Source organism: Gigantopelta aegis, chromosome 12, assembly GCF_016097555.1.
Source record: "Gigantopelta aegis isolate Gae_Host chromosome 12, Gae_host_genome, whole genome shotgun sequence".
In the NCBI taxonomy this organism is placed as follows: domain Eukaryota; kingdom Metazoa; phylum Mollusca; class Gastropoda; order Neomphalida; family Peltospiridae; genus Gigantopelta; species Gigantopelta aegis.
In genome coordinates this window covers 35,562,963-35,589,171 of record NC_054710.1, presented here as the reverse complement: position 1 = coordinate 35,589,171, position 26,209 = coordinate 35,562,963, and the positions used below count along the sequence as shown (strand labels likewise).

At 36.5% G+C, this 26,209-nt stretch overlaps 1 protein-coding gene across 1 annotated transcript in view; it reads right to left on the bottom strand.

Moving 5' to 3' along the window:
• Positions 1–2,633: 2,633 nt before the first annotated feature.
• Positions 2,634–26,209, bottom strand: part of LOC121385735 — a 49,919-nt gene continuing 26,343 nt past the window's right edge. The window contains exons 4-9 of the mRNA XM_041516504.1: positions 19,256–19,370; positions 10,086–10,175; positions 9,317–9,449; positions 6,428–6,552; positions 5,021–5,305; positions 2,634–4,140 (exon numbers count right to left, since the gene is read on the bottom strand). Coding sequence (XP_041372438.1) covers positions 4,108–4,140; positions 5,021–5,305; positions 6,428–6,552; positions 9,317–9,449; positions 10,086–10,175; positions 19,256–19,370 — 781 coding nt within the window. The 3' untranslated portion in view covers positions 2,634–4,107. The remainder of the gene's footprint in view (positions 4,141–5,020; positions 5,306–6,427; positions 6,553–9,316; positions 9,450–10,085; positions 10,176–19,255; positions 19,371–26,209) is intronic.

Here is a 26,209-nt window from a genome sequence, read left to right as displayed (position 1 = left end):
TAGTCCGCCAGTTGATGACGTCACGAAGTGTCACGTCTCACTTGGCATTCTAGTGGTACCTTTGACTAGTGCTGCAACGATAAACCGGTATACCGGTATACCGTGATAATTAATCAGCTCGATACGAACCGCGGTACAGTTTTGCGTATCGCGATTTTTACACGCTATCTTTTTCAAAGTATCTTATTTGACTTGAAATAGGCAAACAAACAAACAAACAAACAAACGAAAACACCCATCATTTTATTAATTGGTGATGACAGGAAATGTAACAACCACGTCAAGCGTCGTCGGCTTACTTGTTGGCATACGAAGTGATAGGTCGGTTATACTTGGTTCTAACTTCTAAACAAAACGTGTTAAAAGTCCAATAAAAATAACCAGTTAACGATATTTATAAATAAATGTTTTGTTACTTACACATTATTATTCATTGTTCATTCACAATGGAATAAGGCTACGGCTATCATATTCAAAGAAATAAACCAATAAGTGAGAATCGCACTTAGCTGTTTTTCCCTGAACTCGGAATACTTCGGCCGATCATTCAAAACACCTCGACCAATAACCTCTGGTTCGGTCGACCTGCCGAAATATTGCGATTCAATATGTACATTTCCGTGTCAAGCGAGCAGCAACGTTAAAGCCCGATAGCAAGGATTTCCAAATGTGACAATTTAAAAACAGTTTGACACCGTCACACCGGTGTTCTAGTAGACTACTATTTTGTTAAAAAATTAAAATGACCATTATGCTACTAATAAATGTCGTGGTTTATATAATCATTTAGGTCTATGATGGAATCAATATTACAAATATTTCGATTTATATACTTAGTATTACTTATTTAACTTAAACTAGCTATGTTAAATTTTATTCACGAAAAACGCGTGCAACAATTATTTAGCAATTGACCATCAAAGAAACGCCGACGTGTTTCATGTTTGTGATGATGGGTTTAGCCTGACAGCTGAAACTAATAAAGATCATTAATAAGTTTATGCATTCTGCTTTCATTTAAAAAAAACATCCATAAATATTAAATTTCAATAATATCAACTATATTGCAATACATATTGCAATACGGTTTCTTATATCGCAATATATCGCAATACGGTTTTGACCGTATCGTTGCACTTTGACCGTATGTTTGACGGAATGTACTGGAAGTGTTTTATAATACATGAAGATAAAATAATCTTAGTTTCTTACTAATAATAAGAAAGGGTAAAACAATTATCTATATTATGAACATCCACACATGACGTGATGAGTATGATTATGTAATGGACGGTATTACTGTTTACCTCTGGAAACAGAAAAATCCACGTAAATCATTTAATATGTGTTAATATACACAAAACAGTTCAGACAATCAATTCTGTTTTTACGTGTAACCTAGCTATTATGCCATTGCAAACACTGTATTGCACTTTGGTTATTTCCCCCACTGACAACAACAAAAAAAAAAAAATGTGGTAAATCTCTACAACCGCATAATTATTAAACCCACACCTATCACCGAGTCAAACTTCCTTATTGTGTCATTTGAACACTTTCAATGTATTGACTGACAGCTAGTATAGCATATCTCTTTTTTATTAAAACATCGAAAGAGTGCAAATAACCATGATGTGATAACTTTAACATATCTTATATAAGAAAAGAATTAAAAGCAAAATCACAGAAAGAAAGAAAGAAAGAAGGAAATGTTTTATTTAACGACGCACTCAACACATTTTATTTACGGTTATATGGCGTCAGACATATGGTTATGGACCACACAGATACTCTTTCCAATTAGCAGCAAGGGATCTTTTATTTGCGCTTCCCACAGGCAGGATAGCACAAACCATGGCCTTTGTTGAACCAGTTATGGATCACTGGTCGGTGTGTTTTACACCTACCCATTGAGCCTTGCGGAACACTCACTCAGGGTTTGGAGTCGGTATCTGGATAAAAAATCCCATGCCTCGACTGGGATCCGAACCCAGTACCTACCAGCCTGTAGACCGATGGCCTACCACGATGCCACCGAGACCGGTAGCAAAATCACAGACAGTAAAATAATTGTTAATCTACTTAAACCATAAGCACTTTCATTATCATAGATCTATCTTTTAACAAATGTTCTTATATACATACATACATATACATACATGTACATACATACATACATACATACATACATACATGTACATACATGTACATACATGTACATTGTACATACATACATACATATACATACATGTACATACATACATACATACATACATACATATACATACATGTACATTGTACATACATACATACATACGTACATACATACATACATGTACATACATACATACATACATGTACATACATACATGTACATACATACATTCATGTACATACATACATACATTCACATACATACATATATACATACAAACATACATACATCAATAGCTCAAAATGTATCGTGGCAAGTCTGCAAGTTGTGGGTAATTCGGTGCCATAGGTTCGAGACCCAGCAATGGCATGGGACAATTTGTGAGGCCAGAAACGATTTAATTATCCCCTGCAGTGCGTTAATATCTATGTATGTAACCTTGACATACATGACATACATACATACAATATATAGATATTCATACATTAATACATACATACATACGCACATACAGACATACATACACACAGACAGACAGACAGACAGACAGACATGCATGCATGGAAGCATGCATACATACATACATACACACATACAATTATATAAAAGCTTACAGGGTTTGATCATTTCATACATTTTGTTGTTGTCACTAACAACTTGTGTCGCTCATGACGCTTCATGCCCATTTCAAATTAAATGGGTCAAAAAGATTACAACCCCCCCCCCCCCCCAAAAAAAAACCACATAAAAAAAAACTACCACACACACACATCACAAAAACCAAGCTAGCAAACATTTTGTAATGCCACAGAGTGCTTGCATCAACTGAATGAGGATTTGTGGTTGTGAGAAACAGTATTGAGCAGAGCCGGTTTATCTTAGCAGCACATGTAGCACGTGTTATGGACCACGTGCTTCAGGGGATTCCGCGGTGAGGTGTACATTTAATTTCTCCAGGCCATTTTCCCCCTCTTCCTGAAAGGGTTGCAAAATATATATCCTGGGAACGGGGACCTGCTGTTATTTGTGCTACATGCCCCGCGGATCCTTAAACTGGCTCTGGTGTCGTGCAAATACAAAAATGAGCCAATCATCTATCATTATGAAACTATATATTCAATTCTCCATTCCAGACCTCAGAGAATTAAACATTTGGGCAAGACTTTCCGAACGTTCCAGCATTCAGTTCATTCAGGCTTAGGTTTAGAGTTACATGGTTAATGATAGTATATGCATACATGCTGGAACGTTCGGAAGTCTTTCCCATAAATGTAATATAGTGAATGAAACATATGTTATCCAACACTAGCATTGATCATTCAATGAATGAATGTTTAACGACACCCCAGCACAAAAATACACATCGACTATTGGGTGTCATAAATGGTAAGTATATGAAAATTATTTATATATATTTATGTAAAACCACAGTGTAAGGTCATAAAACTAAACCAAAAACAGTTCAATAACAATTCCAATTGTAGAAGTTATATGCTCTTATAATAATGCCAACATGTATGTCCAAACGATTAACATAAAAAGTAAACCAAAAACAGTTCAATAACAATTTAATTCAAATTGCAGAAGTTATGTGACACATAACTTCTGCAATTGGAATTGTTAAATAACTTACACTTTATCTTATGACCATTGTATGATCAAAACATCAACATAGAAACTAAACCAAAAACAGTTCAATAACAATTCCAATTGCAGAAGCTACAATGACACATAACTTCTGCAATTGGAACAGTTAAGAAACTTACACTTTATCTAAAAACTATATGGGAAACACCTAACTGTGATGATTAACCTCATATAAAATATATAAAGAGGAACTGAAAATACACAAAAAATATTAAATACTGAAAAAGTTTCTTTTTCTGGAATCATGTTACTGACAACTATATACAATGTATACTATGCTAATAAAATTCACCATCTTGCCAATTTCATCTGTTGAATGTCCTTCTGATCTGCTCAAACTGAAAAGGAAATAAAAAGGGAAAAGATAAAACAATATATTTCTACTGAACTCTTCCATTAATTGAACTTACTGCTACAGTTGAATCCACTTTATTGCATATCGGTTTATAGCATAAATCGGTTATTTGCACAGAACCATTTAGCATTAAATCAATACAAATTAAGTCGCATATTTGAATAACTTTATCAAGACAAACATCGGTATTTTCAACAGTTTTCAAACATACATACTGAGTATAGCAGGCAACACTAAACCAAATAACTTCCGGGTGGGTCAAAATTTGAGGTGCACCAAACTTTTGATTGGGAAGCTAGCTGATAACATCACAAGTCCTGTGATTGGTTATAAATGTCAGTGTGTTGGTTGTAAAAAAAATGAGTTTAAAAAAACATTGATCCCTGAACGACGAGCAATGTACATGCCTATAGTTATTTTGCCATGCCATTTTTATGGGACAGTAAATTCTCTGAATGGAATAAAAGTGACTCTTAAAATTCACTATTCTGGCAAAACACCCACCTAAATTTCAACCCCTGGAAAACAACAAAAAATAAATAAAGGTGAGGAAAACTAAATTTCAACCCCTGAAAGGTGCGAAAAACTAAATTTCGACCCCAAAAAGGCAAAAAACCACCCCGCTAATTTCAAGCACTAAAAGAGGTAAAAAAACTAAATTTCAACCTCCTAAAAGGCGAGATAAACTAAATTTTGACACCATGAAAGGAGAAAAAACCTAAATTTGGACACCATGAAAAGTGCAAAATTTCAACCCTATGAAAGGCGTGAAAAACCAAACAATTTTGACCCCTAAAAGGCAATTTTTATTTTTTTTTAATCTTAACACCCACAAGATGAGATAAATTTAAAAACTGGCTCACCAGAGGGGCATTCCAGTCCTTTGGTGTCATCCCATTGGGTTTCTCATAGTTCTTGATCTGCTGTCCGCCGTGTCTGAGCAGCAGACGACCCAGCTCGACGTGATCTGCGGGGCCGATGTTCTTCAGCCCGGCCGCGATGTGCATGCTCGTGTTCCCGTCTTTATTCTGTGTGTTGATCAGTTGCCGGGCTTCGATGGGTCCGACCGTGTCGAGGATGTATTTGACAATTTCTATATCCTTCGACTCCACCGCATACATCAGGACAGAGCGGTCGCTACAGGGTGTCTGCAAAAATGGATTTAGGATTTAGTTAGTATACAGCAATAATAAACAAATGTACAGTACTTAATAAAATCTAGTATTTTAAATTTAAAAAAAAAGAAAAAGGATTACAGTGATAGAGAAAGAAACACACAGAGAGAGAGAGAGAGAGAGAGAGAGAGAGAGAGAGAGAGAGAGAGAGAGAGAGAGAGAGAGAGAGAGAGAGAGAGAGAGAGTGAGAGAGTGAGAGAGAGAGACAGATAGAGAGAGAGACATGACATAGAGACAGACACAGAAAGAGACAGAAACAGAGAATTGTTTTTATTACCCCAGCAGGCACTCATAACCGGGAAAATAAAAATCATGCATTGGTTTAACGTACACTACTATTGGACGATTTGACGCCAACAAACCAATCACTTTGTCGGTACTAAATATGACGTCATCACGATTTGGCAAAGCACACATAATGACACCACATAGTTTAAAGCATTTGCATTTACCGGTATGTCTTTCTGGTTTCAGTGTTAAACATGTAATAAAATGGTAGTTTAATGCAATTCATTGTAGATTTTTGTTTACAGAATATATAGAACTTTGGGTTTTGAAAATTATCTGTAAAATAAAAATAAAATACAAAGTTAAAGCAATACCCAGAACAGTAAAGTAGCTTACATTGTTCCTATATACATGGACTGTGTAGCCGATGTAGGCTATATCAAAAATAAAGGCTTTTAAAAACCCCAAAATAGCTGGGGTAATAAACAGAATAACAGACTCGGTACCAGTTATTATCAAATATATGTCCCTTGTGAAATAAAGCTAAAGCTTGTGACAAGTGAAAATTATTTCACAATGGTTGGGACATAAATTTGATAGATGGAGAGAGTGAGTGAAATAGATAGAGAGAGAGTGACTGTTAGAGAGAGAGAATGAGAGAAAAGGATAGAACAGAGAGAGAGAGAGAGAGAGAGAGAGAGAGCTCATGACAAGTGAAAATTATTTCACTTGGGACATAAATGTGATAATAACTTGTTTATTATCCTCTATATATATGTATGCACTGTATCACTCACTAGACAGGTCATGGGGGACAATGGCTGGAATAGGGTACATGTAGGTCCTGCTCATTGTGGATATACTCACCACTTTTGCTAGGTCAATCTGTTGGTCTGTCAGCATGTTGACAAGTAACTGGATGATATCCCTCCTGTCACGTTCTTGACACCCTCGGACATGTTTCTGTAGCGCAACCATGAGAGGAGTTTTTCCTGAAATAACACAGAAGTCAGAGATGTGTTATGTTTTCCCTCATTGAGTCTCTCTCTTTCTCTGTTCTATTCTTCTCTCGATCTCACAGAATCTCTCTCTGTCTCTCACCCTGAGTCTGTCTGTCTGTCTGTCAGTCTCTCTCTCTCACTCTATCTATCTCTCCAACTGTTCTTTCCGTGTCCCTCTCTTTCTATTTCTTTCTGTCTCTCTCTGTTCTATCCTTCTCTCTCATTCTCTCTCACACTCACTATCTCTCTCTCTCTCTCTCTCGCTCACTCTCTCCATCTCCTTTTCTCTTTCTGTGTCCCTCTCTATATTTTCCCATCTCTCTCTCTCTGTTCTATCCCCTCTCTCATTGAGTCTCTCTCTGTATCTCTCCCCGAGTCTGTCTCTCTCTCCCCTTCTCACTCTCTGCTTGGCATCCTCATAGTTATTCTCTCTCTTTCTCTGTGTCTCTCTCTCTCTCTCTCTCTCTCTCTCTCTCTCACTAGTGTTATTCAATTAAAAGTTACTGGGCTATTTATCGTTCCAGCCAGTGCACCACGACTGGTATATCAAAGCCTGTGGTATTTGTTATCCTGTCTGTAGGATGTTGTATATAAAATATCCCTTGCAACTAATGGAAAAATGTAGCGGGTTTCCTCTCTAAGACTATATGTCAATATTACCAAATGTTTGACATCCAATACACAAATGTAGCTGATCAAGCGAGCGCTTTACCACTGAATTACACCTAGAGTTGCTGAGGGAAAGGGCGACTGAAAACCACTTGGGCCGATTTCACATGTCTGGGTTATATGAAAACCTAGGTATAACACTGGTTTACATAAAACACTGAAAAACTTCACCAAGACCTACACCCGTGGTGCATTTTGCATGTGTGTGTTTTACTCGTGTTTACAAAACCACGCTTTTTACATGGGTTACCTGCAGATCTGGAAAGGAACATAAGCGAGGGATAGCTTACACTTGATTACTTTGTAGTTCAAACTCGTTGCTAGTATATTATTAGCATTCGCGTACAAGATGGGGGGTCAGCTATCTCCTCCCCCACTCCCCTTCACAGTCTGGGGCAAACCATATTCGGGCAAAAATGATGGAGATGTTTGGCCAAAATAAGCTGGCCTGAAAACGTTTCACTGTGTATTTCCATCATTCCATCATATTACATGTAGTTGTAATCCACGTAAAATGCGTACAGAACCCTACATAGCTGTTGGTAATAATGCACAGATCAATAAACGTTTGTTACCTAGAATTGGGCATTTCCCTTTAATTGGGGCAAAAACCAGCCTCCTCCACACACCCTCAAAAACCAGCCTCCTCCACACACCCTCAAAAACCAGCCTCCTCCACACACCCTCAAAAACCAGCCTCCTCCACACACCCTCAAAAACCAGCCTCCTCCACACACCCTCAAAAACTAAAAAGGGACCCATACGCCTGAGGGGTATTAACGAGGAAACGTTTTGTTAAATTTTCAAACCTGTAGGCCTATCTCGCCTTCTTTCCTCTTTATTAAGATGAGACAAACACAAAAGCATGTTATTATAAGACTGCAGTTTGTGATAGACCTTTAAAGAATTTACGTTCATGACTCTGTTTTCAGTGTTAAAATTGTCATTTTAATGCAATTCATTATATACATTTTTAGCAGAATAAAGATACAATGTAACTTGTTTTTGAAAATTATCTGCGAGTGTGATTAAAATACAAAGCAATAGCAATACTCAGAACAGTGTGTAAAGTGGAACATGGTGAATAATTGTCTTACACACCCATTGGTGAGAACATCATTTGTTATTTTTGATAACACATACTTGTTAACATGTACGTGTGTTAACAATTTCAAGACATATGACTGGCTGCTCCTAGGTGATGTCCAGGCTCTGAATAAACGTACTTAAGTCAATGTATGATACCTAAATACATACTTAAAGTACATAGATAAGTATCATACATTGACTTAAGTACGTTTATGAATACGGAGCCAGGTCACCAATGTCATTCATCCAATGGAAAAATAGCACATTCAAAATCGATTACACTGTGATGTATAGTTAACCTGACAATCATTTGTCTGTGACGAGTAACTTAGCTACAAGCGGAAGGGCTGTAAATAACTTTTAGTCGAAAAAGATGTAAAAATGTGCTTAAAACCTGATTTTTTAAGATATGTAAGAAATAAAATAATGCATTCGTGTCCGTTAGATACCATTTATCTTACAACTTGCTGATTAAAAATGTATCAAACTCACTTTCGCCCGCTAGATACATTTTAAAACAACTTGTTGTAAGATAAATGGTATCTAACAGCCACTCATGTATTATTCTCTATATACAGTTGTGCTAAACGAAAATTAAAAAAAGACAAACGGGCATCTTTATCTGCTACTGTAGTGGGTTAAAATGGTCTCTAAAAATACGTTCACATTTAATGGCTCTGCGATGCTGATGTAAAGCACCATTTTTGCTGGCGAAATTATCTATGAAGAAAAGTTACTTTGAGCAAACCCAGTGAAAAACCACCTCAAGGGCAGGTTTAAACAAGCAATACAATTTCAATCCAGTGTTAAACTAAGGTTATTGAAAACCAGACATGTGAAATGCACAGTAAACATGACCCAGGGTTTAACCTAGGTTTAACCCATATGTTTCCCAAACCCACCGATAACCCAGACATATGAAATCGGCCCTGCTTATGTTTGGATTACAGCAAATACTGAGAGGTTTGGGCCTAACATATGAGACCAACTAACTTACGGTCGTAAACTCTTTCTGCATCAATATTCAGTCTCTGCGAGCTAAGAAGAATGAGCACCATTGAAAGATCTCCCTTCTCAACAGCCTTATGAAGAGGTCCCTGCATTATCAGTTGTTTTGTATCGGAGTCAATCTAAAAACAAACACAGACGTCTTCATTCATAAATGTGAAAAACATACCAATAAGGCCTATATAGTTCTCTATGTATCAAGTGTTTCACCTATGAGCGATGTGTAATAAAGCAAAATGAAATGACACACATTATCCTATAACTTACCCATGATATCCATGTCATAAACCCATGTGATAATTTACTTTATTAACCCGGTTAGTAATGGTATGCAAATTTGCAACGTCTCTAGGTAATGTGTTGCTGTGGATGGGTCATTTGCTTACAAGCCAACAAGACCCGTGTATCTGAGCGTAACGTTTTTAAACATTTGTTTAAAATGCGTGACGTCAAACTAATCTGTGCTAATCGTGATGACGTCATATTATCGATGGCGGCGACTTTAGTACTGTGATTTACTGAAAAATTAATTAGAATGTTATTTAAGAAGTGTTATAGGATAAATAGAATTCGCTACTCGTGTTTTTTAATATGTAAAATATCAACCTCATCTAGTTAATCAGTATTTGTCGAGGCAGATTAACATAGACTCGGTTGATATTTTCCATATTAAAAAACACTCATGGCGAATCCTCTATATAGTTCTCTACGTATCAACTGTTTCATCTATGCAAAATGAAATGACTGAAACATATTACCTCTCCTCCCTGGATGTTAGGATCAGCAAAGTGCAGATAGGACTCAGCTGCAAGGTGATTTCCAGATGTGACACAGCAAAACAGAGGAGTCTGGTAAGAAAAATAAAAAAACATTACACAGATGGTATTCAGGGCTTTAGCAGTCCTTGCCTTTTGAAAAACAAAGGTGAGTGAAAAATTGCACACCTCAAAATGCTTAGGTGAGTGAAAAATCGCACTCATCAAAATGCTAAGACGAGTGAAAACCAAGCAGTTATTAATTTATGAAGTAATTGGTACATGTAAATGCAGAGACATACATGTATGTTGCAAAAATGAACCAACAAACCAATAATGTTTTCTTCTAATTTTATATTGTTTGGTTCATTAGTGTAGTCTGACTTCTTTTCCCTTTCAGGAATGGAGTTTTAATTTATTAATAAGTTTCAGGAGTAGTACTATAGAAATATAATTATGAAATTTATACACTGATGCAGATCATTTAATTTTTTAATTACAATATGTACTATTCAGATAATTTGATGCACACAATTATATATATATCGTTTCAGTGTTAGATGGTTTGATGAACGTGCAGCTAAACATATATAGGATTCAACTTATCTTGAATTTCATTATTATGTACAACGAACATGATTAGGATAGTTGGGATGGGGAAAAAACCCCACTGGTTCCAAGGAGGTGGTTCATGAACTACGACCCAAGCATCTCAGGTGTGCACTACTGACTCATATCATTAAAACAGTTTTTTTTTTTTAAATAACTAGTGAAACATAAGCTACAATTACAATGTGTACTTCAATTGATAGTGTACGTTAGTTGCCGACACTGACATTCACATGACATTTTTAATTCAACAATTACGCAACCAGTCTCCCTCCCTCAACATTTTGTAACATGTCATTTGACCTACCGCGACAAGTTATGAAAGGCTCTGTCGGCGTTACATCATTGATCTAGAACGGCCCCTATGTTGTTAATAACAAAATACACAAACTCTGACAAAATCTGTTATTACAAAGGATTTTATTCCAAACATGGGATGCCATAATAAAGATAATAAAAAAACCCATAATTTTAGACTCCATCATCAATGCGTAATAAGATGCGTGCAGAATTCCAAGAGTAAAAATAATTTGACCCCTATTGGTCAATATATGCAATAATTAAAGTACTGCGCATCAAATCACATTCCAGTCACATGGTCTGTGACTTTCTAACAAATGAAACAAAAATTAAATAGTCGGAATTGATCATTGATTACTGTTACTATAGTGTGTACATATATACATACATAAATATCATATGCACATTCATTAACCTCTGGCTGAAATACAAATATTTAAATGAAGTTTTATTTGATTTTTTTTTTTTAAGATGAAAAAAGAAAAATAATAGACGTAAGAAAAACAACCTAGGCTTATTCCTACATACCTATTATCATTTCTTTTCCTTCTTTTTATTATTCCGTCTAAATTTCATTTTTTTTTTTTTTAAAGAAAGTATAAAATTACATGATTGCCACTTCCGGGACCTCACGTAAGATTTGTAGGCTATACATTTATAAACTAATGGAGACAATTTTACTGATTCATTTGTATAGGCTACCGAAGCCACTATTTAATTCAATCCCTTTTCCCTTTTTGTCATAACTATATGAACAATATAAATGAGTTATCCTTATCAGACGTATTGTGATCTATTACCTTACAAAAGTGGACTGTTTCTAATTAATAATAAATTAAATAGGTAAAGAAGTTTTGATCGGATTGGTACGTCTTTGAAGTTTTCAGATATAATTGTACAGCAAAGATAATTACCAGTCATATATTAAAATCTTGCATGGACGCTACCATTCAGGGCCGTACCCTGACCAAAATCCATGGGGGGGCACTAAATTTTATAAATAATTTTTAACATACTATAAAGATTAAAAATGTCTATGCTATTACTGGAGATATATAAAAAAACATAAAAAGGACAAGATTCTCAGGGGGGGCAGCTGCCCCCCCTGCCCCCCCGGAGGGTACGGCCCTGCCATTCTCGTAACTTTTTTTTTCTCTGGTATTATTAAACGGATCTTTCTATCAGCTACCAGTGGTTGCAAAACAAGGCGTCGCATGCGACGTTTACTATCCTCATTTCCGACGTCTATTTTCGCCACAGTTGCTCAGACTCCAGTTCATATTTTCATGGTTCTTGTCTGAACCTTTGAGTTTCCCACAAATACAGCGTCCATTACTGCTCATTGCCTTTGTTTTTAAAATATATTTTGTTTTGATTCATGTGCACAGCAGACACAGTGATTTTCCACAATCGCGGCAAATGGACGGAATTCCCATTGTGAAACAGAATTTACATTTGGAAATGGAATTACGATTTTCCGCGAAATTTAAAACTGACGATTGAACCGTGCGCAGTACTACAGCAAACGCTATATTGGATTATGCGTTTCACAGTAAGCCAAATGGTCACATTGGGAACCAATCAAATACTTCTCGAACGTTAGCGAAACGTTTGCTGGCTGAAATTATCTATGAAGAAAAGTTACTTTGAGCAAACCCATTGAAAAACCTGCGCAGATGGGACAGGGTTTTTTTCCAGGGGTAAATTTAGCCAGCGGTTTGTCACTAATGCTTGTCTTGGAAGACAGATTTTTACGCTACACATTAAACCAAATAACCATTTCAGGAACCACCAATCAAAATATGTACGCAAATGTTTAGCAAAAAACTGGCTGGCTGAATGTTGCAATGTAACTTTATTTCCGCAGTGTCATGCGCACACTTCAATTTGCAGACGACGTTAGACTGTCAAAGAGATGATAAAATAAATGTTTACGTTTTGTGAACCCTAAGCCTACTTGAATAAATCAGTACACTTAATTGTTGGACAATCATGCTTTATGTAGTTATTATCATTGTAGCCTTTGCTCCTGATGTAATTTTCGCTAATATGTAGGCTTACTTTGATTTAATGAGGAATAGCGACGCATATCGACACCAGTCACTGAGTCAATTTTCGGCCCCTTTAATTTGTCACAACTTATGTTAGTTCAATTGTTAATTAAATACTGTAGTCTGAAACGGAATTTATAAAAACATGAAACGGAATATATATATATATATCTTCTTTTTTTTAAAATGGAAAACCACTGAATCATACTTGTTCTATTCTTGGGCCAACAATTTTACCAACTATTACATTACAAATGGACCACATTGCACACTTCTGTGCAGTGCTCTACAAAGCGAGTAAAATACTCGCCATGGTGATTAAAAACATTCCCTGGCGTCTAAAAAATCAAATCACATTCGCCTGTTGGCGACTGTCCAATAATTTTACTTTAATCTGTAAACAAGCCTGGACATCGGAAAACACTGTGGACCAGTAGCAATTTATCTTCCATAAAACGTGTTTTCTATCAGTAGTTTGTTTGAAAAATAAAAGTTTGAGACATGTTAATCGGACTGAATAACAATTTTCCAATATACAAGAGTAAACACGGTGACGTTAAGTTGGAGGTAATACTTCGTTATGATGTTATCTCCCTTAACTTTAATATCAAGCGTTTGGAAATAATTCGGCCCCAGTTCTGTTTTGGACCACGTCGGTCCTGTCCCATTTAGAGCCAGGTTTTATTTATGTATTAAAATGACATTGTTGAGCCACTGTATGTCCCTACTTGTCTGTTTAAAACTCAAACGTTAATTGTTTTAAATGTCAACTTGTATATGTGTTATGCTGCGCTCCAATCATCTCGTCCTTATCGTGATAATGGGTCCTCCACAATAACGACGTCTCCAGTCGTGAATGTCGTTTTAATCACGTCGGAAGTCATGTTCACCAGTGCAGGATGAAAACATGTTTCTATTTTCATGACTCGACTTTAGACGGCTTTAAAGACAACTATTTACAAAACAGTATTTATGGATTTACAAGGTAGTATGTGACGAAAATAAATATTATTTAAACCAAAAGTAAGGTTGCCGATTGGTAATTAACTACTAGTAACACGTTGAAGCCTCTTAGATATTATCACAATGCTTTTATTTAACTTTTAATGAGTACTGCAATTTAAATGCATATTTTAGCAGTGCCATTGAAATAGTAATTCGCTTAAATTTGTTTAATACAATTATTGGGTACGGAATTTGATAATGATAGTTAATAGTCGTTCACCGTTTTAGTGGAACCGGACATAAACAGTAACTTGTAATTACTATTTAACAACTAGGAATTACCCCTTCACGAGTTCATTCGAATGCAGTCCTAATAACAATTACGGCATTAGTAATGTGAAGTAAAATGGCAGGTAATCAATTTAATTACAAGTATATATTAGCTGGCTACTAAATATAAGTGGCTGGCGACTAGTAAATTTGAACTTGCTTTGTAGAGCACTGCACTGTGGTAACAAACTCTGGCCCGTAGAGCCCCCCCCCCCCCCCCCTTGTGTGCCCCCATTACTGAGTGTCTGTAGCTCTCGATAAACCCCCAACTCCTACTAGTACTTCGTTTTGCAACCGCTGGCAACATGAGGTAAATAGTGGCAATCAATATACAACATTATTTTACGTGCACTGTTTGTTAAGTGTAACATGCGTTGTTTTTCACACTCGCCAGATTGAAATTACATGCGCTGAACGAGTGCGATCGCACCCACACACCTTAAAAGGCAAGGTCTGCTTTAGATTGCATACACAGTCGAGGTGATAAACGTTGTGCCCAGACAACATATATGTATAGGCTCAAAATAATCATGCCCAAATTATGTACAAAAATGCTGACCTCAAAATATTTCACCTCAAGACTACTGAAATGCTGAATTAAGTTTAATTAGATTAAAATAACAGGAAATACTTGCCCGAATATTGACAACTCAATGAATGAAGGAAGAAGGAAGGAAATGGTTTATTTAACGACACACTCAACACATTTTATTTACAGTTATATGGCATCGGACATATGGTTAAGGACCACATAGATATTGAGGAAGGAAACCCGCTATCGCCACTTCATGGGCTACTCTTTTCAATTAGCAGCAAGGGATCTTTTATATGCACCATCCCATGACAGGATAGCATATACCACGGCCTTTGATGTACCAGTTGTGGTGCACTGGCTGGAGCGAGGAATAACCCAATGAGCCCACCGACGGGGATCGATCCCAAACCGACTGTGCACCAAGTGAGCACTTTAACACTGGGCTACGTCTCGCCCCGCACATAAAAAAAGTAAAGTTTGTAAAGTTTGTTTTGTTTAACGATGCCACTAGAGCACATTGATTTTTTATCTTATCATTGGCTATTGGATGTCAAACATATGGTCATTCTAACACTGTTTTTAGAGGAGACCCGCTGTTGCCACATAGGCTACTCTTTTATGACAGGCAGCACGGGATATTTTATTTGCGCTTCCCACAGGCAGGATAGCACAAACCATGGCCTTTGTTGAACCAGTTATGGATCACTGGTCGGTGCAAATGGTTTACACCTACCCATTGAGCCTTGCGAAGCACTCACTCAGGGTTTGGAGTCGGTATCTGGATTAAAAATCACATGCCACCGAGGCCGGTCACCCCGCACATAAATGGAGTTGGCAATCATACAAATATGCATGTATACTAAGTTAACAAAGTTTTGCAATTTGGTAAATTAATGCACCTTATATATAACAGAAAACTTGTGAATGTCACAGTGAACTTCATGTTTTTTAGTATTGTCAGTATATGTCAGTGTATTATGTTAGTATATGTCGAAGTGACAAGAGATTTTCAGTATCACAAACTGTGCTCGAGTGGCATGTGTGATTTCAAATTGCAGATTTCTTCTAGACACATGTAATGGAATATTTGTTCAGGAATGCCTGAGAGCATGTTTCAAACAATGGGTATTTAATTGTTTAAAGGGACATTCCTGAGTCTTCTGCAATTTTTAAGATGTTATCGACTATCAGAGACTTTTAACGATTGTAATTACATATCAAATATATTTTTCTGCATAAAATATTAGTGGCTGTATATTAAATGTGTTTCTGATCGTTCTAATATTTGTACTAGGTTAAATTTAATTTAATTTCCTAAAAAAGAGTTTTTTCGTACGTACGGAATTATTTGAAGACAAAATCCAGTTTGGGCTTCTTACAAATATTAAGACGACCAGAAACACACTGAATATACAGACACTGATATTCTAAACAAGAAAATATATTTAATATGTAAGTTTAATCGGGGAAATATTTTATTAGTCGCAAACATCTTACAATGCAGCAAACTCGGGAATGTCCCTTTAACATACAGTTACAACGTACTTCAACATTTGGTTCAGTTACAGTTTGATTTGTTTAACGTCACCACAACAGCATATTGAAAAATTACTCATCGCCTTCTGAATGTCAAACATTTGATAATTCTGACATATATATTGAATGTAGGAAAGAAGGAAATGGGAAAAAATGAAACAAGAAAAAAAGAAGCAGACAAATTAAAGGAAACAGGAAAAAACAGAAGCAGAGAAAAGGAAACAGGAAAAAAAGAAGCAGACAATTAAAATGGAAACAGGAAAAAAAGTAATCGAAAGAAAGAATTGATTAAACACCCCATATATACTAATCTATACTAACTTTTTAAATTGATATATACTAACCCTAACCCTATCCCTCTTTCTTTCTTTCCCTTACTTTTTTTCCTGTTTCCATTTTTGCTACCCGATTTTGTTTCTTTTGTTCCTGTTTTTTTTTTTTCCTGTTTCTTTCTTTCCGTTACTTTCTTCATGTAGTCTTCAGAGGAAATCTGCTACACACTGTAGATTTTTCAGACCCGGACCCGGACCCGGACCCGGACCCAGACCCAGACCAGATATTTATTCAGTTATTGAAGTCACAGGGGCGGGACATAGCCCAGTGGGAAAGCGTTCGCTTGATGTGCAATCAGTCTGGGATCGATCCTTGTCGGTGGGCCCATTGGGCTATTTCTCGTTCCAGACAGTCCACCACGACTGGTATATCAAAGGCCGTGGTATGTACTACCCTGTCTGTGGGATGGTGCATATAAAAGATCCCTTGCTGCTATTCGAAAAGAGTAGCCCATGAAGTGGCGACAGCGGGTTTTCTCTCTCAATATCTGTGTGGTCCTTAACCATATGTCTGACGCCATATAACCGTAAATAAAATGTGTTGAGTGCATCATTAAATAAAACATTTCCTTCCTTCTTTCTTTCACATATGACCAAGAAAACTACTTTTAAAACAAATGAATCATGTGCTAAGTGTGTACAAAGTACAAGACATGACATTATATATTCAATTCAAACTGGCAGATGTAATTTTTTCCATTATAATAGTTGTAAGGGATCTTTTCAATGCACTTTCCTACAAGCAGGACAGTACATACATACACCATGGCCTCTGGTTAGAATGGGAAAAAACCCAATGGATTCACAAAGGAGTCCACAGTTGAGTGCTCGCCTGAGGTGCTTGCGTCGCAGGATCGAACCAGCTCGGTGGATCCATTCAACTGATTCTGTTTTTTCTTGTTCCAACCAGTACACCACAACTGGTCAACGGCCATGGTATGTGCTTCCTTGTCAGTTTCAAACCACCTCGGTGGATCCATTCAACTGATTGTGTTTTTTTCTCGTTCCAACCAATGCACCACAACTGGTCAATGGTCATGGTACATGTATGTGCTTTTCTGTCGGGTTTGAACCACCTCGGTGGATCCATTCAACTGATTGTGTTTTTTCTTGTTCCAACTAGTGCACCACAACTGGATAACTGCCATGGCTTCCCTGTCAGGTTCGAACCACCTAGGTGGATCCATTCAACTGATTGTGTTTTTTCTTCTTCCAACCAGTGCACCACAACTGGATAACTGCCGTGGTATGTGTCTGTGGGAATTAAGTGCATATAAAGGCCATGGTATGTGCTATCCTGTCTGTGGGATGGTGCATATAAAAGATCCCCTGCTGCTAATGGAAAAATCTAGCAGGTTTCCTCTGATGACTACATACGTGTTAGAATTACCAAATGTTTGACATCCAACAGCCGATGATTACTAAATCAATGTACTCTATTTGTGTCGTTAAACTAAAAATATATATAAAAAATGGATGTATGACCAGATTTCACAATAATATCTCCACTGTTGGGCAACTGTGCACAAAATGTGTGCTAGCTATTTCCGAACAATAATTAAAGAGAGTTTAATTGTTCAACTTTAGTTTTGTATACTTGTACAGGTGCACATGTACATAAAAAGTTAAAGTTTGTTTTGTTTAACGACACCACTAGAACACATTAATTGATTAATCATCGGCTACTGGATGTCAAACATGTGTATTTGGTCATTTTGACACAGTCATAAAGAGGAAACACGCTACATTTTCCCATAAGTAGCAAGGGGTCTTTTACATGCACCATCCCACAGACAGGATAGCACATACCACGGTCTTTGATATACCAGTCGTAGTGCACTCTGGTTGGAACGAGAAATAGCCCAATGGGCCCACCGACAGGGATCGATGCCAGACTGACCAAGCATCAAGCGCTTTACCACTGGGCTATATGTCCCACTCCACAAGTACAGGAAAGGAAATGTTTTATTTTACGATACATTTTATTTACGGTTGTACCACACAGATATTGAGAGAGGAAACCCACCATGGGCTACTCTTTTCGATTAGCAGTAAGGGATCTTTTATATGCACCATCCCATGGACAGGATAGCACATACCATGTTCTTTGATATACCAGTTGTGGTGCACTGGCTGGAACGAGAATTAGCCCAATTGGCCCACTGATGGGGAATGATCCCAGACCAGGTGCGCATCAATCGAGCATATGTACATGAAGTGTGTTTTGTTTAACGACACCACTTGAGCTACTGGATGTCAAACATTTGGTAATTCTGACTCGTAGTCAACAGAGGAAACCCGATACATTTTTTCTAATGCAGAAAGGGATCTTTTATATGCACTTTCCCACAGACAGAAAAACACATACCTCGGCCTTTGTCCAGTTGTGGTGCACTGCTTGAAATGAGAAAAGACCACCGAGGTGGTTCGATCCTGCGACGCAAGCACCTCAAGTGATCACTCAACCGACTGAGCAAAATCCCGTCCCCACATGTACATGAGTGCATGTTGTTGTGTATATTTCATGTGACTCACCTGCTGCAGTTTGTTTCGGGTGTCGATTGCTTGACGAAAATTAGCGTCTTGACAGATAGCCGTGAACAACTCGCGAAACTGTTGTGGATCGCAACCAGCAATGTCGTGCAGAACACTGTAACAATACATTGATAATTATGACACAGAATTAATGACCAATTAAAATGAATATTTAATGTGAATAACAGTGCTCGAACTTAACGGCGGCACCGACAGCATTTGCCGTCGTTGAGATATAAATTGCTGTGAGTCGGGAGCATCATGGCAGTTTTGTGCCACTGAAAAAAAATTACTGCTGTGGGTAACTCCTCAATGACAGGAAAATTACCAAATGTATGACATTCAATAGCCGATGATTAATAAATCAATGTGCTCTAGTGGTGTCGTTAAACAAACCAATTTTTTTTTTTAAAAGTCTGTGATGTTTATGGGGGGAAATACTGTCCAAAAATTATAACCATTACTTGTCAAAAATATACTATCTGTATATGGAGCTTGTCTCAATAATTATAACCATTACTTCTCAAAATAGACTATCTATATAGAGAGCTTGTCTCAATAATTATAACCATTACTTCTCAAAATAGACTATCTGTATAGAGAGCTTGTCTCAATAATTATAACCATTACTTCTCAAAATAGACTATCTGTATATAGAGCTTGTCTCAATAATTATAACCATTACTTCTCAAAATAGACTATCTATATATAGAGCTTGTCTCAATAATTATAACCATTACTTCTCAAAATAGACTATCTATATAGAGAGCTTGTCTCAATAATTATAACCATTACTTCTCAAAAATATACTATCTATATATAGAGCTTGTCTCAATAATTATAACCATTACTTCTCAAAATAGACTATCTGTATAGAGAGCTTGTCTCAATAATTATAACCATTACTTCTCAAAAATAGACTATCTATATATAGAGCTTGTCTCAATAATTATAACCATTACTTCTCAAAATAGACTATCTATATATAGAGCTTGTCTCAATAATTATAACCATTACTTCTCAAAATATACTATCTATATAGAGAGCTTGTCTCAATAATTATAACCATTACTTCTCAAAATAGACTATCTATATAGAGAGCTTGTCTCAATAATTATAACCATTACTTCTCAAAATAGACTATCTGTATAGAGAGCTTGTCTCAATAATTATAACCATTACTTCTCAAAATAGACTATCTATATAGAGAGCTTGTCTCAATAATTATAACCATTACTTCTCAAAATAGACTATCTGTATAGAGAGCTTGTCTCAATAATTATAACCATTACTTCTCAAAATATACTATCTGTATATAGAGCTTGTCTCAATAATTATAACCGTTACTTCTCAAAATATACTATCTGTATAGAGAGCTTGTCTCAATAATTATAACCATTACTTCTCAAAATATACTATCTGTATATAGAGCTTGTCTCAATAATTATAACCATTACTTCTCAAAAATATACTATCTATATATAGAGCTTGTCTCAATAATTATAACCATTACTTCTCAAAATAGACTATCTATATATAGAGCTTGTCTCAATAATTATAACCATTACTTCTCAAAATGAATGTGTGTTTTTATAGAGCCACATCAGGCGTAAGAAAATGAATATTCTAAATAATAAAATATAAGTACACATTGTCACAAAGTAAAAGTCAGTACTATCAGTTAATTGACTAGCCCAGTTAATTGCATAGTATCAAGCTGCACCAAGGGTATATATACTGAACAAAATAAGAAACTTCTGCTAACTTTGCTTGAACATAACTTGATGAAAACAAACCAGGGGTATAATTGTTATATATGCGTTTAAAGAGTGTTCCATGATGCATCGTTTGGTGCAAAAATCATGGCCATAGGTTAACAGAAACTAGGAGAAACCCCACCCACTTAATAACGGGTATGACCACCTATTGAATTGACCACTGCAGTGCATCGCAGGCGCATAGAATTGACTAAAGTGTTGATTTCTACCTGTGGAATATTGTTCCATTCCTGAATAAGCACTTGACGAAGTTCGTTGACGTTAGCGGGTGGGTTGGGACGACCCCTTACGGAAATAACTTATACAAACTTATAAGTGGAATATACTTTACTTATACGCCACTTATAAGTGGCCTATAAGTTACCCATATTTTGGTATAAGTGAAGTATCAGTGTGTATAAGTATAAGTGAAAAGAATGGTTAACTGATACATCACTGATACTCCACATATAGTTCACCTATAAGTGGTTTATCAGTGGTATAAGTGAACTGGAATTAAGACATTTTTTGTTTGTTTCTATAAGTGAAATATAAGTAAACTATTAGTTTGGAGATAGTCCTTTTGCAAAGGAAATGATGTGTTCCAAATGAACGGGGAAAAAACTAAGTCCAAAACATTTTCATGGTTATTTTTCTCACAGGATTTATCAAATTCATTGGGAACAGTGGCTAAACAACCAAACATACATGTAACAGAATTTGATAGTATTTCCAATAATAATTTTTAAAATTATTAATATTAATATTAATACACATGATGCTATATGATTATAATTATCCCATGCTACCTCCTCACTTAAATAGACCCTCCAGACTCACCACCTGTCACAATAAATATCTGTAAAATTATAGCTGTAGGGCAGAGGGGTGTAGATGGGGGTGGGGGGTGAGCTCCATTTCAATGTTTATTACAGTATGGATTTATTTTATCTATTAATAGTAATTTGTATTTACATATAAAAAAAAGTTAATTAACTTTAAAAAAAGAAAGAAAAACAAAGACAACAATAATGACATCAGGAATTCAGATAGAACAAGGGATTATTATGAGAGGTGCAAAATCCTGAGATTAATAGCCTTGCCATGGTGCAACTTCAAAAGGACTTAATTCAGATACCACTGTGTGGGTCTCCAGTCAGTAGGAGGAAACTACAGAAAAAACCCAAAATGGCGGCACCTGGACATTTTCTTTGTGCACATGTGTTTTGTTAAGACTATACCTCATGTCCGTGGAACAAGTCTATCATACAAGAAAACTAATTTGGTAAGTATATGACTACACGTAGCACCTATTTTTTAATTTTAACACTTCATGTTTTTCATTTAAAAACCATGCATTACAATCATTGTTGGATTTTCAAATAGACAAAATGGCGGCATTCCTTTGTCTGATAAATTCTTTTCATTTATGTTAATGCATGTGCATAGACATTTCATTTAGTGAATACAACTATAGTTCAAACTATAGTGCTGATTATAGTTATTTTGTCACATAAAGGTTTGGTGTTGTTGTTTACATTTAAATATTATAAGTAATTAGTAGTCATTAATTAAAATATACTTGTGGTTTCCCTCTGTTACCAACAAACATGATTTTTCTTTCTTTTTTTATGTCAAGGCAAATTTTAAAGTTTTTAAATCCATATGATCAATTAATAGCTTGGAAGTATTAATAAGTTATAATTTTTAATAAATATAATTTTGATCATTGTGACTATATAGGAGCAATGGAGGAACATTTGTGCCATTGTACATTAAAACAGTTTTATGTGATAAAACCAACTATATATATATATATATATATATATATATATATATATATATATATATATATATATATATATATATATATATATATATATATATATATATATATATATATACTCTTCAAAAAAAGAAACGCAAAAGGGTACAAATGGGTTATAACTCCGATTTTATGTTTCCTACCGGTTCATGCTTTGTGAATATAAGGTCATTGCATGTCCCAAACACATTCCCACGGTTACATTCGATAAAACGCAGCTACTGTACAATAAAGTTCCAAAATATGAATATTCGCAAAAACGCAGCCACGTGCAAACCATGTCACCACTGCACGTGCGTTGTCTGCACGTGCAACATGAACACCGACAGTATAAAAGTGCAGGGTGTTCGCTTGCCTGGCCTCTGTATCTGGCCGACAGTTGACAATCCAGGACATGCCACGTCTCAGTGAACCGCAGAGAAACAATGCCATCGGCCGACTAGACGCAGACGAATCCAGAACGGCCGTTGCCAGGGCATTCCATGTGTCCCCAAGCACCATCTCCAGACTGTGGGACCGTTACCAGCAACATGGATCAACACGTGACCTCCCTAGATCCGGTCGACCACGGGTCACTACCCCCGGGCAGGACCGCTACATCCGGGTACGCCACCTTCGGGGAACGATTGACTACTGCCACCTCCACAGCCGCAGCAATACCAGGTTTGCGCAGGATATCCGACCAGACCGTACGGAACCGCCTACGTGAGGTAGGAATTCGTGCCAGACGTCCAGTTCGAGGTGTCATCTTAACACCACAACACCGTCGACTCCGACTGCAGTGGTGCCAGATTCATCGACAATGGCCTCAACTGCGATGGAGACAGGTGTGGTTCAGTGACGAGTCCCGATTTCTGCTCCGACGTCATGATGGAAGATGTGGCGTGTATAGGCGTCGTGGTGAACGTTATGCGGCAAACTGCGTGCAGGAAGTGGACAGATTCGGCGGGGGTAGTGTCATGGTGTGGGCAGCCATCTCACACACTGGCAGAACAGACCTGGTCCACGTGCAGGGCAACCTGAATGCACAGGGCTACATTGACCAGATCCTCCGGCCACACATCGTTCCAGTTATGGCCAACGCCAACGCAGTCTTCCAACATGACAACGCCAGGCCTCACACAGCACGTCTCACAACGGCTTTCCTACAGAACAACAACTTTAATGTCCTTCCTTGGCCATCGATATCACCGGATTTGAACCCAATTGAGCATCTATGGGACGAGTTGGACCGACGCCTCCGACAGCGACAACCACAGCCCCAGACCCTGCCCGAGCTGGCAGCAGCCTTGCAGGCCGAGTGGGCCACCATCCCCCGGGACGTCATCCGTACTCTGGTTGCTTCAATGGGCAGGCGGTGCCAGGCAGTTGTCAACACACGCGGAGGCCACACCCGGTATTGACTCCAGATGACCTTGACCTTGGTGGTGTGTCCTATCACTTACTCACAATGGACTAGAGTGAATTGTGAACAATCCTGCAACATTTGGTAATTATCGGACTCACCATTCAATAATTAAATCAATTCTCCAAATGTTACGACAATGTGGTTTTGCGTTTCTTCTTTTGAAGAGTATATATATATGTATTTTGATTAAATGAACTAAAATAATTTATGTAATGTTCATCAACTTCTGCAATTCACAAACACTGGAAGTCTTTAGATATCAGCTTACAAAGGGATTACATAGCTCCACTAATTGGGGCAATAAAATGTCTATAGGAGAATGGGAGATGTCACCTGATCACTTTGTACCTGTCTTATCAAAAGGATGTGTATCTCTACTTCTAGCAGACTGGGAGTAATTAATTTACTTCACACAGTTCTAATTAAAAGCCCAAGGGAAATGGGGGCAGTTGTAATGACTGACATTTTAAACAGTAATATGAAACATATTTGTTAGCTTTTATGTTTGCTTAATACACATATTAATTTTTATAAGCCCAATCATTGCATGTTAATATCATTTACATTAAACTGTTCTAAAGTCAGAATACCTATTGTTTGTTCAGAAAAATAAAGATGCTACAGAGAACACCAAAAGAAAAACCTAGAGTCATCATATTTTTTACAAAATGCAAAATTAAAATGGATGTTTTCATTTATTCACCAGTTATAATATATCTCCAGATACATACATGTTGTAATGGTTCATGTACTGAACAAATCAGTCTGACTGATGTTTTATTAAAGTTGATCATCCAGCTTTAATATCCTCAACATGTACATACAAATACATGAAACTTATGGAAACATAATCAGTTGAATCAGAGAAATTTATAAACAGTTAGGACTTATTTGCATGATTCTTTCTAGTAGTTTCCAGAACTTAAGAGTTTAAAAATATATGTATATACATGTGTGTATTTTATTTTCTGGTTTCTTCTTAATTAAAATTAAAGTTCAACATTGAATATTTCAAAGTCTGTTTTAATACAAAAATTAATGTTTATTCTACAGATTTGATTAAATATTTTTTTAAACTATTATTTTTAGAAGTAAAATTGAAAATTTAACTGAAAGTTAGTTTTTTCCTGAAGTTTTGATTCCCCACATCTGAAACTTGGTAGTCTTTAAAAACTAATAGAAAGAACTAAATGTTTACATTAAACAATTGCTAATTACATAACAGATCTATTCAGACTATATGAAATATTTTTTTCTTTTGCAGAATCCCATCTGAATGTTGGATGACATATATCAAGATGGCACTGAACAAGACATAACTGAAAAAAAGGGATGTGAGAGAATCCAATCTAACATTTAAAAATAAATATTCATTTATATTATTTATAAAATATTTCTTTGCATATACTGTTCAGATATACATGTATTAGGGGGTCACTTCGGGAAGAATGAAACACTACTTTGTTAAAGACTATTGTGCTTCAATTTTTATGTCTTGCTGACAGTTTACAGATATGGTGTGGAAGTGCTGTCATACTGTACTGGTGACATAAGAACAATAACTTTTTAAAACAATTATTTGAATTAAATGGGTCATGGATTTTGAACCTGTTGTTTCACTCTTCTTTTTTCTTTTCTTTTTCTTTTTCTTGACAAAACATTTGTTACCAGTTGGTAGCTTGACCAAAATTGGTGTCCATTTCTGTGGGTGGAGATAGGGTCAGTTGCATTAATACAGAAATTACCTAAGAATATTGAAATTTGGCCTCCAGGGACAGATTGCTGCCTAATTTCATTTGTTTAATGATGTCACAAGAGCACTGATTAGTTCATCACTGGCTACTGGATGTAAAAAATTAAATTGATAATTAATTCTGACCCATTAGTATTCAGAGGAAGCTCTCTACATGTTTCAAAAGCAGCAAGTCATCTTTTATATGATCTTACCTCAGACAGGACAGAAC